Source organism: Canis lupus, chromosome 1 (genome assembly GCF_003254725.2).
Source record: "Canis lupus dingo isolate Sandy chromosome 1, ASM325472v2, whole genome shotgun sequence".
Taxonomy (NCBI): domain Eukaryota; kingdom Metazoa; phylum Chordata; class Mammalia; order Carnivora; family Canidae; genus Canis; species Canis lupus.
The window spans coordinates 38,382,618-38,398,645 of record NC_064243.1 but is presented as its reverse complement, the minus strand read 5'-3'; the positions used below and the strand labels follow the sequence as shown (position 1 = coordinate 38,398,645).

Sequence of the window (16,028 nt, the reverse complement as noted above, 5' to 3'; positions counted from 1 at the left end):
GCCAACTGCAAATTTACCTTGAGCCTTGGCCTCTTTTCTCTTGGAATTGAATTTCCAAATTTATGGGAATTTTTCCTCTTATGTCTCACTATGCAAAATCAAAATACATAATTTCCTCAAAGTTCCAAATTCTTCTAATGGCACTTATATTCATGACAATCTTGTTCTAGGGAACAACACTTAAAATGAGTTTCAATTTTGCTCTTCCCTTTCACTTTCCCTATACATCTGATGGGATGCCAAGTCCTGTTATTTTATTCCAGTGTTATTTCCTTCTTTCCACTACCAATCAGCCTCCATTACCCTTTGTTCAGGCCTTTATCACCATTCATCAAGACTGCTGATAATTCCCAAGTGGTCTTCCCACCTTCATTCTGTCAGGCTTCTAACACAACTCAATCAAATTTTATAAGGTACAGTCATAATTCTATCACTTCTATTTAAAAAATCTTCAGTGGTTCCTCTTTATTTGATCATGTTTAATATCTTACTCAAGTTTTTAAGATTCTCTACAAAATACTTTCAACTCTTTCCTGGCCCTATCTTCAGGACTTTGTGGGAATAAGCGGTGTCATTTATTGCTCACCAGACATTCCTTGCACTCACCTACTTCACACTTTTGCTTGTTATTTTCTTTCTGACTGGTTCCTGTGCCTCCCCCTTTTCTCGATCTGTCAAAATTGTGCATAATTATATGCCACTTAGGTACCATCACTTTCATGAAGTTTATCTTGAATCCTAAAACCATGTATGGTTGGTTTTTCTCTACTTTGAATCTCGATAGCTTTTCTCTCCCATGGCACTAATAGTATATTTGTTCTGTAGTTCTTTCAGAGTTGTCTTAGGCCTACTCTAAAGTGACTCTAAGTTTCTTGAGTATAAGAGCTGTGTCATTTTTGATACCCTACAGAGTTCAGCATAGTGCCTGGCTTAAAAAGTATCCAATAAATACTTGCTGAAGGCAGATCCATAGTTGAAAGTATCTAAAGGTGTGATACATTAAAATTTCCAGTAGTTTTTACTGTTCACATCTAATAAATAGTTCCTCAAATCATATGCTTTCAATGCTATCATGAAAGAAATGACTTCATGCCATAAAAGATAAAAAAAAAAAAAACAACACAGTCAAATCTTCTAAATTGTATTTTATTAAATAGAAAAGGTATAATTGAATTCTAACTATATCCTCTAAAAGCTTTTGTAATTAAATTTAAATTCAGGGGCGCCTGAGTGGCTCAGCTGGTTAGACTCTTGATTCTCTTGATTTTGGCTCAGGTCATGCTCTGAGGGTCCTGGGATTGAGCTCTGTGTCTGGCTCCATGCGCAGCGGGGAGTTTATTTGTTTCCTTTTTCCTCTGCCCCTCACCCTGCTTCTATTTGCATGAACATTCTCTTTATCTTTGTCTCTCTCTCTCCCTTAAATTAATAAATAAATCTTATAAAAAATTTAAATTCATAAATTGACAAATATTTCCCCAAATAATAATTATAGACAACAAAATTTTGATTACAGTTAGCCTCTGAAAATAATAGAGTTACTAGTTATGGCAATAACATGGACAATTTCAGGGCAGCCTGGGTGGTTCGGCAATTTAGCGCCACCTTCAGCCCAGGGCTGATCCTGGAGACCCGGGATCGAGTCCCACGTTGGGCTCCTGCATGGAGCCTGCTTCTCCTTCTGCCTGTGTCTCTGCCTCTTTTTCTCTCTCTCTCTCTGTGTCTCTCATGAATAAATAAATAAAATCTTTTTAAAAAAATAACATAGGCAATTTCAAACTACAGTTCCTAAAAATGTTTTGTCTGTTTTGTCTGTACTTCCTGTTAAAGATTTTGACATGGCAAAAAAAGAACTATTTCCTGTAAATGAAACAATTTTCTATAAGCAACAGCTCATTACTGGATGAGTATGTAATATTAAATATATAAGCTGATTCCAAATGTTAACTCTAAAGTTTTCAAAGTTATTTTAGTAAAATAATAGAAATTTTCCTTATTTAAGATTTTAAGTAATCTCTATACCCAACATGGAGCCCAAACATACAATCTCAAAATCAAGAGTCTCATGCTCTACTGAGCCAGCCAGGCACCCCAAATAGTAGAAATTTTAGATGTAGTTCCCAATGATAAAAAAATATTTGTTACTTTAATAAATCATACACATACCAGGTGATTGGACATATATTTTCAGTTGTGGCCCAGTGACGAAGATAGAAATCACTGAAAATTTGATAATATTTGAAGGGCATCTAGGTGGCACGGTTGGTTAAGCATCCAACTCTTGGTTTCAGCTCAGGTTGTGCTCTCATGGTCATTAGATTGAGCCTCATGTCTGGCTCTGTGTGCAATGCAGAGTCTGCTTAAGACTTGCTCCCCCTCAGCCCCTCCCTCTTGCCCTCTTAAATAAATAAATTTTAAAAAAATTAAAAAAGAAAATTTGGTAAGATGAATTTCATTATAAATTCATCTGTGTAAAAATTCATACTCTTCTCTATTAAAATTACCATAGGTAATTCACAACTATCTGTACTTCAAATGTAAATTCATAGGCCAAAAAAACAGTGTTTTGATTTAATGGACTAATTTAACTATATAAAATGCATAAACTACAACTGCATTTTATTATGACTTCTCTATAAAAGTTAGCTTACCAAAGAAACTCTTGAGTTTAGATTAATATGTGAAAATGAAGTGAACCTGTATCAATCCTGAACTTACGAAATCCTATCTGCCTAGAACTGTTTGAAATAAAGTTAGAATTTTTAGTAGTTCAAGAATTACAACTTGTACTGACTATTGTTAAATCAGATGTTGTGGATCTTTGTGGCTGGAATTTTAGAAATTGGGTGAGCTAAACAAATGGAACAGAAATTTTAATTTAGATTGTAGTAATAAGAGCAGAAATGAAAATAGCTACCACTAAGCAAGGCCTACCATGTGATATACACTCTCATAATACTTTACATTTATCATTCTATTGAATCCACAAAACAAGTGAAAAGTTTTATTATTTTAATTTAATGAATAATAAAATAGACAAAGCTAATCAGTGGAAGAGTCAGAACTTGTGTCATGTCCAAGTCCAAAACTTTCGCAGGCAACTCCAGATAGACAAGGAGTTAGTCAAACCACCAAAATACAAGGGAGGGTTTTGGTTATTATTGACAATAGTTTTTAAATACAAAAATATATTTGAACATGTGATGTTACTGGAAGCTCTGAAATCAGGTAAAATTTGTTGTTAATTCTTCCATCCAGCTGTAGGTGTTACAAGCACGTTATAAAATCACTATCATGTTACTCTCTGGATGCCTAGATCATTTTAGTTGCATATATTACCCTCTTCTTTCCACATAGAAACTTATATAACAACAACATTTTATTCCCCCCATCAAAACATAAAGCCAAGAGAGTAAACTAGGACATAAGACTAATTCACAATAAGGTATAAAAGTCTAATTTTTTTTCTTCTAGTTTGATACTAGAAAGGTAACATCAGAAATCTAACAATGTCACGCATGCGACTGGGCCACGAAATGCAGCATGGTGAAGTTATAGTCAAAGTGGAGTGTTACAAGATTTCTTCACAAGCCAAAGTGATTTCTAGTTACAGAAGGTTCCAGAGCTAGCCCAATAGCCTCAGATGCTTTAGGACCATCTGGTAGCTTGCTTGAGCCTATCAATAGAATTGTTTTTCCCCATCGACTCCCCAGCCAATGTAAAACAATTACCAGATAAGAATCTCTGTCAAAAAATAGTTCAGCAGTATAATGACTTGAAGAGAAAATTACTTCATTGAGACTGTTCCAAGGTATGTATCAATCAGTTGTAATTGGCTAAGGGCACCAAAATACATTGGCATGTAAGCTAAAACATGAACTGAATAAAGATGATTTATATAAAAGCATGGAATATATATGCTGATTGAATTACTTATATAATTTATAAGTGTAATATTGTTTTTAAAAATAACTATGGCATTTTTTTTTACTAATTTTAAAAGTACTTTTACATGTGTCTTCTCAAATTCTTAAGATAATAGAAGATACAAAACCATTTTAACTAGCAGTATTTAGTTATTAAAATCACAGGCCTCTGAGAGTGATGAAAACTTTGCCCCTCAGATACGCTTGGTTTCAAATTGTATCTTTCATTTATATAGTGGAAGGAGCGATTTCCTTCTCAAAATATATGTTATCATATATTCTAGGATTAATTCTTTTTCCCGTAACACCAGTGTTACTACAGAATTCTACTAAACTGTTTTTCCTTATGTTCAGGATCAGACCTGTACTGCTGACAATGGAAGATTATGCTTACTCACTGATAATCATACACTAACTGAGATAAGAATCTGATTTGGAAATGCTAAATTAGTACAGTGAAATGGACAACACCTAAGTTTGCATTATGCATAAAAAGGCAGTTAAGGAATCTAGAGAATAAACAGTGAGATGATAATGGGGGTGAGCAAATGTAAGGGAGGAAATCTAGTTATTTCTAAGACAAAGGCAGGTGAAATCATCTTCACCTAGTCTACTTTTTATTTAAAGGCAATCAAAATTTCTGAAATTGAAAAAAAAAGTGAGTTTAAAAAGAAAGGCTTCTTTATTTTTATCTTTACTGAAATGTCATTTGTCCCTATTCTGTGTTTTCAGGGAGCTGTTTTTGAGCCGAATATGAAGCAAAAGGAACATGTAAATATATTCATTCTCCTTTCCTAGATTAGGTGCATAGACAGTACTACAGAAAAAGAAATATTTCCCAACTTATCACCAAAAATAATGATTGATATGAGAAATTTATTGTAATACAGAAAACTAATTTATTGTGAAAACATTAAATTCTTGTAAGTTTATAAAGTTCAAATAAGCTTTCAGATGGTTAAATGAGATATAACAAATTAATCTGAAATTGCACAAATTTTAGTCTTATGCTCAATCTTGTTTAAAGTATGAAAGCTGAGAAAACATGTAATTTCTGTTTGCTTGAATTTATAATCTTTTATAATTTATAGATGTCATTCTAGAGGCCATTAATCCTTAAACACCTTAGTCATTTTAAACTTGATTTCTGATTTCTAGTCTACGGTAATTCTAAATCTTTTGATTTCCTTGTCTTCCCCTTGAAGGGAGTTTAACTACAATGGATTTTATTTATTTATTTATATTACTTACCTAAGTCGGGCTTTAGGTCAGTAGGCAAGCTTAACTTCCTTGACATCTTTGCTGAAAAATAAAATGCATTTTTAAAGTTCTGAAGAATATTTGATTCATATTTGTTAATACCAACTGCTCTTCCAGATAGCAGTAAATACTTTTATTACTAAATCTAGATGCTAAGATAATTAAAACACGATTAATAATATTATGGGTGGAAAGTAAATCTTGTTTCGACTTTTTAAAAAGTTTGTACTTACTTGATGTAATATCTGTGTGCTTGAAGCTGTTACTTCAAGAAAACTTTTTAATTGTTAATTATTTCTTAGGTTCACAAGAAAGGGTTAGTCTTTCCTGAGAAGCAAAGTCATTTCTCAGAAAGAAGGTGTTGCAGGTAAGGCCAATAGAGGCAGAAGACTGAGTTTGGGTAGTTGATATAATAAAATCTTTCCAGTTCCTCAACCTCATAGCTACTGGGTTCATTATTTTTTTGTTAATCTCTAGAATATAGGACAACCTCTATCTAAGATTAAATTTAAGTATTTGATTGTATCATACATACATATGGATTCGTCTCTTCTTCATGTAAGTTAATACTTCTTATACGTCAGTGGAAAAACAGAGTCATTCATACTCAATCTAAAATTATGGGATTTACAAAAATGTAAACTATCTTTATGTCATTTCTATTTAGCATCAGAATAAAAAAGACTGTATAAACTTACTGGAATTCACTTTCCATCCTCAAAGTCAGTTATTGCCTTAATCTAGGAAGTGATTTAAAGTTAGGAGTTGTTTAACTATATGATGTTAGTGGCAGTGCATGCGTTAACAGAATAGTGCTTCCTATGTACAATTTTGAACAAGCACTTGTTAATACACGAATGCATATATTGGGTTAAATTTTGGGCTGTTAAGAGATATTTAAAGCACAGACCCTGCTAGTCCATAAGGGCGCCATGTAAACAAAGAAATCCAGTCATAGTATATAACTTCCACATCTAAAAAAATGACAAATCCAGTATTAGGAAAGAGGCATTAGGCAAACTGGGAAGGGATGGGGGAATCAAGTTCTCATTTCTAAGCTTCATCAATCTAATCATCCTTTAATGAAAAAAAAAATGAGTCAAATATACAATCAGTCCTATCCCATTTTCACCCAGAAATAATTAGTATCAGTCAAAAGATAAAATGTACTACAAAACTAAACTAGCCAATGAAATCTGTGGTTAGTTGCTTTCATATAAATGGTTGCCATTGTATTTAATATTCAATTCCCTAAAATTAGAAGATATCATACCCCCAAAACTATCTTCTAAAATGCAATATTAAACACTTTCAAAAGAATTGAGGTTTTCACCAAATATCATGGGTACAACATACACAGACTGATAAATAATATCTATACAATATTATATGTTATCCGAAACAGAAAAATCAGTCTGGTAGAGTCTAAAGACATTAATCAGATGATGTGGCTGCCTCTCTAGACTTCAGTACTCTGCTTTGATCCAGCTATTCTTTCAGGCCAGTGATTATCAAAAACTTGAATGTATACTCCAATCACCTGGTGATCCTATTAAATAAGATTATGATTCTATACTCCTGGACTAGGGCCTGAGATTTTACACTTCCAACAAGCTCCCAAAAGATGCCAGTGCTGCTGGTCTATGAACAAGTTTGAGTAGCCAGGTCCCTAGACTAAAAGAAACTTCAGGATAGGATCAAAACTAATTGAGCAAACCTAGTATGCATATACAGTTAGTCCATAATAAACATTCCCTGAACAAGCTTTAATAAATAGTTTCCAAATGTAGAAGGGTAAAGAATAGTGGTTGGGACTGGATTTGGCATCAGGTCAAACCTGAGATGGAATCCACTTCAACCAACTACCAGATGTGTGACCTTAGGCCAATCACTTTGCCCTTAAACCTGAAATTTCCTCATTTGTTAAGTGAGGATAGATAGTAACACCAATTTCATAACTGTGAAGATTATACAAGATGATGTAAGCAAAGCACTGAACAGAATACCTGACATACAATATGGATTTGATAAATGTTAGTTATTAATAATAAACAAATGAAACGATTTCTAAACGAACTATAAAATGCTATACAAATGAACTACTAATACACTGTAAACAACCCAATGTTCCTTTATTCTAATTCTATGATAATACTCCAAGTAACTAAAACAAGAAAATTGGAAACAACAACAACAAACCCTTAGGACATTAAGTATAGAAGAGTATGCTATGCACCACTGTAAGTTCAACCTCTTTTAAGTTTGTTTCAAAAAGTAAATTCAATATACAGCTATAATAAAGAAATAAATAATATACAAGCTATTTCAAGTTTATTCTTCATTAATGAGAATAGAGTAAGTAAATATTCTGTTAGAAATGTATTCTTTAAAGATTTGAATTTATTAGAGACACAGAGAATGAGAGAGAGAGAGAGAGAGAGAGGCGCAGAGACACAGGCTGAGGGAGAAGCAGGCTCCATGCAGGGAGCCTGACATGGGACTCGATCCCGGGTCTCCAGGATCACGCCCTGTACTGAAGGCGGCGCTAAACTGCTAAGCCACAGGGGCTGCCCTAGAAATGTATTTTTTGAAGCTTTCACTCAATAACCATATACATATTCTTGCCAAAAAATTTCACTAGCATGAAATTTCCTTCTGAATTTCTTAAGTGTATGCTTTCTATCTCCTTCAGCATTTTATACTAGAAATTCTTTTATATAAATTCTCAAATATTTAAAAAAATGTAGGTTAATCTTTCCTGTAAAATACAACTTTTTTTTTTTTAATACAACTTTTTTGGTCTAACATCTAACACTACTTAATTTCTTTACCATGTTAAAAAGAAACCCTGAATATAACTAACTTCTGAATAATTCTTCACTTGGTCTAATTTTGACATTTTATTGAGGTTTAAAATCACACGCAAAAATGCGTAGGCAGATTTTCTGACTACAGTAACTACTCTTTAAGTGTCACAAAATGATTCAATTATAGGGTCTAATATTTCTTCCTAAAACACTTTGCAATGAGACCCACAACTTGACCATGAACTCAATTATAGTATTCAAAAGATAAGATCTTTAAGCCACACTGCTGTAACACTGTGATATAATTTTAAGCAATCTCCTTGAACAGAGAACTTGAAATGACATGTGTTAAAGGATTAACCTTTGCTATTTTGTGTTAATTTCGCTTACCAATTAATATTATAAAAAAGAGAAATAATAATTTTAATGAATAGAGAAACATTTTTGTTACACTAGAGGTGGGGACCAGGAGAGAGGGATACTTATTAATCTATAAAACATTTATTGGGCACATGCCAGCCATGTGCCAGAAGGCAGGGATTTCCTGCCCTCTAAGAGTTCAGTCTACTGAAGGAATGAAATAACTCCACTGCACTGTACCAAATACTAACAGATGTAAGCAAAAGGTGTCAATTAGAGTACGCTGAATTTATAACTTTCTTACCCTGCAATACTCATCTAACACCATGGGATATGGAGATAAAGCCAGTAAAGAATAACTCAGACACCATACATTTTCACACAACTGTGTGTTCCTCACTTATTTGTTGACCATATTTTTCTTCTGGTGTAAAATTTACATACAAATGAACAAATCTTAAATATACGTTGTTTTGATAATGCACACACCTAAGTGATTCAACCCTTCACATGATATAGAAATTCGTCAACATCCAAGAACGGTTATACATAGTCTTCCCAATCAAATCTTGTCCTCATCCCTAGAAATATCCATTGGTCTGATTTTATTTTCTCATCACAAATCAGTTTTGCCTATTCTAGAACTTCATATGCATGAAATTACATGGTAGAAACTCCTGTGTAAGGCATCTTTCACTTGGGACAATGTTCTTTATCTTCTTCCCAAAATATTTTAAAACTTACATTTTTTCTTCAATATATAGAATTAGAATTTTTAGATGAAAAACAGTTTCAATCAAGAGATTCACAGGCATTAATAGATTAACACCTTCTGTCTCGTCCCACATGCATTTTACCTTTAAGCTTTTTCGAATTGTGTGTTCTTTACAGAAAATTTGGAAAATATAGAAACAGAAAATAAGGCCATCGTGAATGCCCATAATCAAGAGGCAAGATGCTTGCATATTTCCTACTTTTTAAGATCTATTTTTAATACACAAATCTGTATCCTGCTTTATTCCCCATTACTAAAAGAAGTATTTTCTCACATCAGTTGTTATTATTTTAATGGCTGCATATTTATATGAACACTTACTGAATAAGGTTTTTTCTAATACCTAAGGCAATAAAAGTGTACGAAAATATTTTCATATATTTTGATTATTTCCCTAGGATAGAGTACCACAGGGGACAATCATTTCTAGTACAACTTTCCCCAAACCCCAAGGTCTTCTCAAGTATGTCTCTAAGAAGTAGCTTGTTTTCCTTTTTAAAGTTTAAAAGAAAGGCATATGAGCATATTTCACAAACTTCTGTTTAGCTGAAGACAGAGAAAAACATGCCATCTGAGAAAATCTGGTAATATGTACAAGTCCCAGCTCACAACTATATCCCCTCAAAACTCAAGTCATTCAATTTTCTTATAGCATTGTGTGTAGCTGAGAAATCTAGAGCCAGACTGATTATTGTCTACCTTTGAATGTAACTTGTCTATTTTATGGCAAGGGGAAGAGCAAACGGAGGACGTGGGGAAGTATTTAGCTCCTGGGCATTCCTCACTGTATTTGTATTTTTCTGCTGTCAGGTTCTATAGTCCTTTCTTCTGTAGTCTCTATCCAGTGATAGAGACTCATCTGGGTAATTTTATCGTATCAGATACTGAACCTTCAGTACAAGAGTTTTCATGTTATTCATTATAATGTTGCTATTTTCTCCCCTACTGCTGCTATTCTCTGTTTATTATGACTATTTTTTTCTTTTCAGTAGTAAAACATATTTTAGCCCTACTTTAAAAATCCTTGTCTGCTAATTTCAGCATCTAGGTTGTCTTGAAATCCGTCTCTACTAATTGTTTTATTCTTAATTATAGGTCACATTTTCCTACTTTTGATTTTGAATCTTTATTTCACATGTCTACTAACTTTTGATTGAATGCTGGACCACAGTGGATAATGTGTTGAAGGGAGGTTGTATTATATCCTCCATCTTAGTAGGTATTGAGATTTGCTGTGCTTTGCAGTTAAATTACTGGTGGATCCTTAGTTTAATCAGGTTTGGTTTTATTCTTTGCTAGGGTGGGTCTATTTCAGTTTGAATTTAGTTCTAAGATATGGCTTTTATGCTAAGAAGTAATCATGACTCTTCAAGAGTGGTCTTTCTGGGATATCCAGAATGGCCAAGGTGTTCAGCAAGGTCTAATGACAATTCCTGGTATGGCATGACTGCTGATACCCTTGTCAGCTCTCAGCCTCATAGCAGATGGTTGCTGCTAGGCCTTATACAGTCTTGCCCAGCTTTAGACTGGAATTGAGTTAAATCTCACAGGAAAATCCACCCCCCCTTCCTATCTAGTACACTATTCTCACAAATTCTAGTCACTTAAGCAGCCCAGAAATCCAATCTCTGCCTCCTTAGCTTGATCAGACTGCAGCTCCTCTTGAGTTCTACCCATCCTGCACTGCAACAGGAAAGTGTTCCCATGGCAGGAAGCGAGGGAGGTCATGGGGCTCATGTTATATTTTTCCTTTCTTTTAAGGATGGTAGCCCTGCACTGCTTGCTGCAATGCCTAGAAAGAAGAGCCCATACTTTTTGACTAGTTTTACAGATTTTTTTTTGTGGAAGGCTAAGTCCCAAACCTAAAGTTGAAGTTTAGACCATATGTTTTTATCATTTGATTTTGTGACTTCTAGGGAATATACTTGTTTTCAGGTCTGTTTAATCACCTCCTTGATGGCAGGTCCACAAGAGGCAGGTTGACATCTGGAGAACCTGTAAATCCTCCTAGTGTATACTCTGTATCCTGGATGAAGCAGTCGCACACTTTATCCAGCAATTATTGCTGGCCATAGTTTTACTTCTTAGGAGTCTCAGAAGCACTTGCCAACCCAGTTACCTTGTCAGCAGATTTCACTGCATGTTTTAAAAGAAATTCTGCTCATGCTTTGAAGTTACTCAACTCCCACTGAAGCTTTCAAATGGAAGACAATTTGAATGAATTCTTGGAAGACACATAGTCTGTTTTTCTCTTCTTCAACTGTGTATTCTTCAACTCTTGCTCCTTGTACTCAGTATCTTCCTTGTTTTGAAATTTTTTTGTCACTAGTGAAAAAAAACTAGCTCTATTTCCCTATGCCTCTGTCCACAGCAGAAATGGTGGGGATGACAATAAGGTTTCTTCCATCTAAAGAAAACTGGTATCAGAGATCTGTTTTGGCAGGCTATACACTTGAGCCTCTGCTCTCTTCTTCTTTTTTAAAAAGATTGTATTTATGTATTCATGAGAGACACAGAGAGAGGCAGAGACATAGACAGAGAGAAGCAGGCTCCATGCAGAGAGCCTGACGTGGGACTCGATCCCAGGTCTCCAAGATCATGCCCTGGGCCAAAGGCAGATGCCCAACCGCTGCTCTCTTTTATAAACTGCAATGAAGATAAACTAACTGGTTGAGTACTAAAGAGCTGCATTTGCTTGGTAGGAATTAATGAAGTGATGCATGATGACAGCAATCATGTCTGCAATGGTAGTTTCAATACAAAGGAAAGAAACAAATCTCAAGAGCACTGTTTGGACCACGGTACCATAGATGACAGTTTTGTCATGGCTGATACTTGTTAGTTCTTTGCAACAGTACAAATCTTTGTAAAGTTTCTCAATTATGGAGATTCATATTGCTTCTATGAAATTAAACAGATATTTTATAATTCTCCTTTAATTTTTCTATCCACTGTGTTCCACATCTTATTTTTCTAAGGAAGGTTTCTTAAAAGAAGGGAAAACAGAAATACAACTTCTGCTTTTTAGAATGTGACTTTCATAGTAAACAGTACACAATAACAAGTAAAAGGACTATTATGGTAGTATGAAGATGCCAAAAAAACAAAACTTTGTTTATACTGAGGTTTGATAATTAAAATAAAGTGACAATATCACTTTTTACCACCTGCAGAGATCCAATGCCACTCTTTCAAAGCAAAATGTTGAAATGCATGCCTATTAAATTTTTAAAAATCAGAATAGTAAAAAGACTGATAATCAGCTTATTTAATATGGCAAAGATCCAAGGCGAAAGTGGGACCAAGAAGTAGAAATCCTTGCCACTTATCACACATTATTTTAATAGCCATTAGAACTAATAATATCAATGTCTATCTCCCATGTTAGAATATAAATTACATGAGTTTGGAGATAAAATTTATCTTGCAAAATACTGCATTTAAGTATGTATATAGCACTTAAGGTGTGGTCAATGAGCATGGTGATAAGTGCATAAGTAAATGAATCAACACAAACTGTCATTGGAATTTTACTTCTACATAAAGAAGCTGAATTTTCTCACAAATGATTTGAAGAAAAAAAGAGGGCAAATTAAACACAGGCCTATTCATCAGAAAGATCACTTTTGAAATTTGGAACACATAGCCATTACTTAGAATGGAAAGGAATCTTTAAATCATCTCTTAAGATTCAGCTATAACAAGTTCTTTTAATTCTTGAACTCCTATAGCTTTAGTCTTCAATATTTTTCCAGTTTCTATTTGCTTTCCATAAATTCATAAAACTTGATGCCTAGGATATCATAATAAACTCTGCATTTTCTACAGAATAAAACCCTAAGTGTTATAAGCTGAACTGTTCCTCCAAAATTTGTATGTTGAAACATTAACCTTCAATTCCTCAGAATGTGAGGTATTTAGAGACAGGGCCTTTAAAGAGGTGTTTAAGCTGAAATTATAAGACGATTAGGGGCAGACCCTCATCCCATCTGACTGGAAGAGGAAATTTAAACACACAAAGACCACAGTTGCACCTGCATAGAAGGAAGACTATGTGAGACTCAATGAAAAGGTAGCCATCTACAAGCCAAGGAGAAACCAAACCTTAATATCTTAATCTTGGCTTCTAGTCTCCAGAACTACTCCAAAGGAGATACCTTTTTGTTGTTTCAGTCACCCAATCTGTGGCATTTTGTTATGGCAGCTAATAGCAAACTAATACAAGTAACGGTAGAGCGTAAATTGCCACATTAATAGTATTTTTGGTGGAAAAAACCATTTTCAGCAGCTGGTGATTTAGCCAGCTGGACTAAGCTTAGATGATCACAGCTTTGTTGGCAACATCCGACATCATAGTCAGGAGCCAGCTGAACATATGACTTCTTCTCTCTGTTGAGCTGGATCAGGGTGTTGATCTTGGCCACACCAATGTCATAGAGCTTCTTCACAGCTTGTTTGATTGGGTACTTGCTGGCTGTGGCATCCACAATGAACACAAGTGTGTTGTCTTCTTCTTCATGGCTGATTCAGTCATTAGAGGGAACTTGATGATGGCAAGTGGTCAAGCTTGTTTCTCCTGAGGGTGCTCTTTCAAGGATATTTGAGCTATCTTCAGAGATGCGGTGTCTTGGGCTGTCAGAAGGCAGGTGATGTACGGATCTTCTACTTCTTCTTCTTCTTCTTTTTTTTTTTTTTTTTTTTTTTTTGTTACTGTGGACATCTTTCAGTACTGCTTACTTGGCCTTCAAAGCCTTTGCTCTGGCTTCAACTCCGGGAGTGTCAGAGGCTTCCTTCTCCCTTCAACGCCATCTTCATGAAAGGGATCACTATATTAACAGTTCTACTCAAACGATACTTGACAAAGAAATTATTTCAGTAATTTAACTTTAATTTGGACTAATTTACTTTACTTTTGGAATCAAACATAAGTTATTTCTAGAAAGACCATTTAAAAAAAAAAAAAAGACCATTTTACATTCTTCCAACTTAAGAAAAAGTTCAAGGAGAAAGAATTGCATTTACAGGAAGTACTGAAATATAAAAGACAAACAGATATTGCTGAGATTTTATTATGAAATTTGACAGAAGATACATTCTGAAATAAAATTAAAATACAATACACACTATGCCATACTCTTCAGATATTAGTAATCCTGAAAGAGAAAAAGAATTTGTTAGAAAACCTCAGATGTGTATAATGGTTTTAAAGTGCTTGTGAAATTCAGTTCTTCACAAAGAGTAATTTTACCTATAAAAATGGTATTGCTGCACACTTGACTCATCTTCTCTCTCAAGATGAACTTCTATTCTTCCAATAGCCATATTGTAGATTAAATATAAAGATGAACTTCTAAAGGAGTAACAGCCTCACATTTGGGATTGAATATTGGGTAATGTAAAGTAGAAATATCAGTACTAATTTGAGTTTTATAATGAATTAGAACAATTTTATAATTTAAAATTTTGCTTAATCAATTTGATACATACCTTTTTATTCACATGGCAAATTCCAAATGGATCTCTGAGCATTTTTTTCAATTTGTAAATATAAAAGAATAAGGAAGACACCACAAGAAAAAGAAACCTTAAAGTATGAGAGTGGAGACATGCTATAGTAAAATAAGAGTCAAGAGATCTCGATTTTGGTCCTGACTAGGTCATTACTATGGGGCATTACTTTGGATGTGCAATTTAACCTCTTTGAGGCTCAATCTCTTTTCTTGAAAAATAAGGGGGCTTAAGCAGATTTAAAACTGTAGGATTTAATGAATTAGCAAGTTGGAATATAATAACTAAGAACCTACTTAAATTGTGTTAGAACTCTTTAATTTAAAAAAGGAATTATTGGGACTCATGTAAAAGAGAACTAACAAAAACAGTACTTGGACTAATGACCATTACCATCATTTAAATTGACTTCAAAAATTGCTTCAGTTTTTGCTAAAAAAAGAAAATTAGTCATTACCCAAGTAACTCTTAACCCAGAATCTGAGAGATTAAAAGGACCATGGAGGTACAATCCTTCCTAGGTTTATAAATGCCATCTGGAGAATATCTATAGTGCCTGGAACTTGGGAGGTGCTCATTAAACAGAGCCATGATTTTTATTTGTTTTGGCACAGTTCTCATTAAAGTCACTAAAGTTTTGAATGTTTTTATTTTAATCTCTAGTAATTATTTCCCCCTCATAGCTTCCCGTAATCATTTCTTCTATCTGAAAATTAGTAATATTATGGGACATGGGCAGGGCTGTAGACTACAGAATCCAGCTAGAAATCCACTTTCACAAAAAAAAAAAAAAAATAGAAATCCACTTTCACAATGAAATAGAATCACTGAAATAGAACCAACAAACTTTAGAAAAGACTGATCATGTAGTTTTAAAATCTACCAAACAATGCTAGCATCTGGACCATATTTTATTCATAAGGTATCATAAAAATTTGATTAACACTTTAATAAAGACATTCATTTTAGGACTATTCTTACACAAACTTAATAAAAAGTTTTACAGAATTTCATACTTCCAAAGTTTTATAAAATATAAATAATAAGCAAATCAGAATTGGTAGCCACTCTTATTTTCTAAATAATTTACAGAAATGGTTAGCACTATAAGAAAGTTTGATTTTGGAAATGCTGGTCATTAAGATTTTACTAACAAAAATTAATCATCAAGTATGAACAGACAAAACCAAGTCACTATATGTGTATACATGAATGTACCTTTCTTTAGGAATGTTGCAATTGCATTATATTCTGCTTTATTTTTGCTGTTAAACTCACAAGACTAAAGTTATGCCTTTTTAGGCTGCTATTCTTACGCAATACAAAGAAGTCACTGTTGATATCATTTACCGGAGTTAGCTGTCAGCCGGGAAACAATGAAGCTAAGTTTTGGGT

General features: G+C 33.9%; 1 protein-coding gene across 4 annotated transcripts in view; it reads right to left on the bottom strand.

Moving 5' to 3' along the window:
* STXBP5 (syntaxin binding protein 5) overlaps positions 1-16,028 on the bottom strand; it is a 167,731-nt gene that overhangs the window by 28,722 nt on the left and 122,981 nt on the right. For 3 of the 4 annotated variants that reach the window (XM_025422509.3, XM_025422510.3, XM_025422511.3), the window contains one exon: positions 5,175-5,225. The exons of the other annotated variant lie outside the window; for it this stretch is intronic. In XM_025422509.3, the coding sequence (XP_025278294.1) occupies positions 5,175-5,225 (51 nt within the window). The remainder of the gene's footprint in view (positions 1-5,174; positions 5,226-16,028) is intronic. 4 annotated transcript variants of the gene reach the window in all.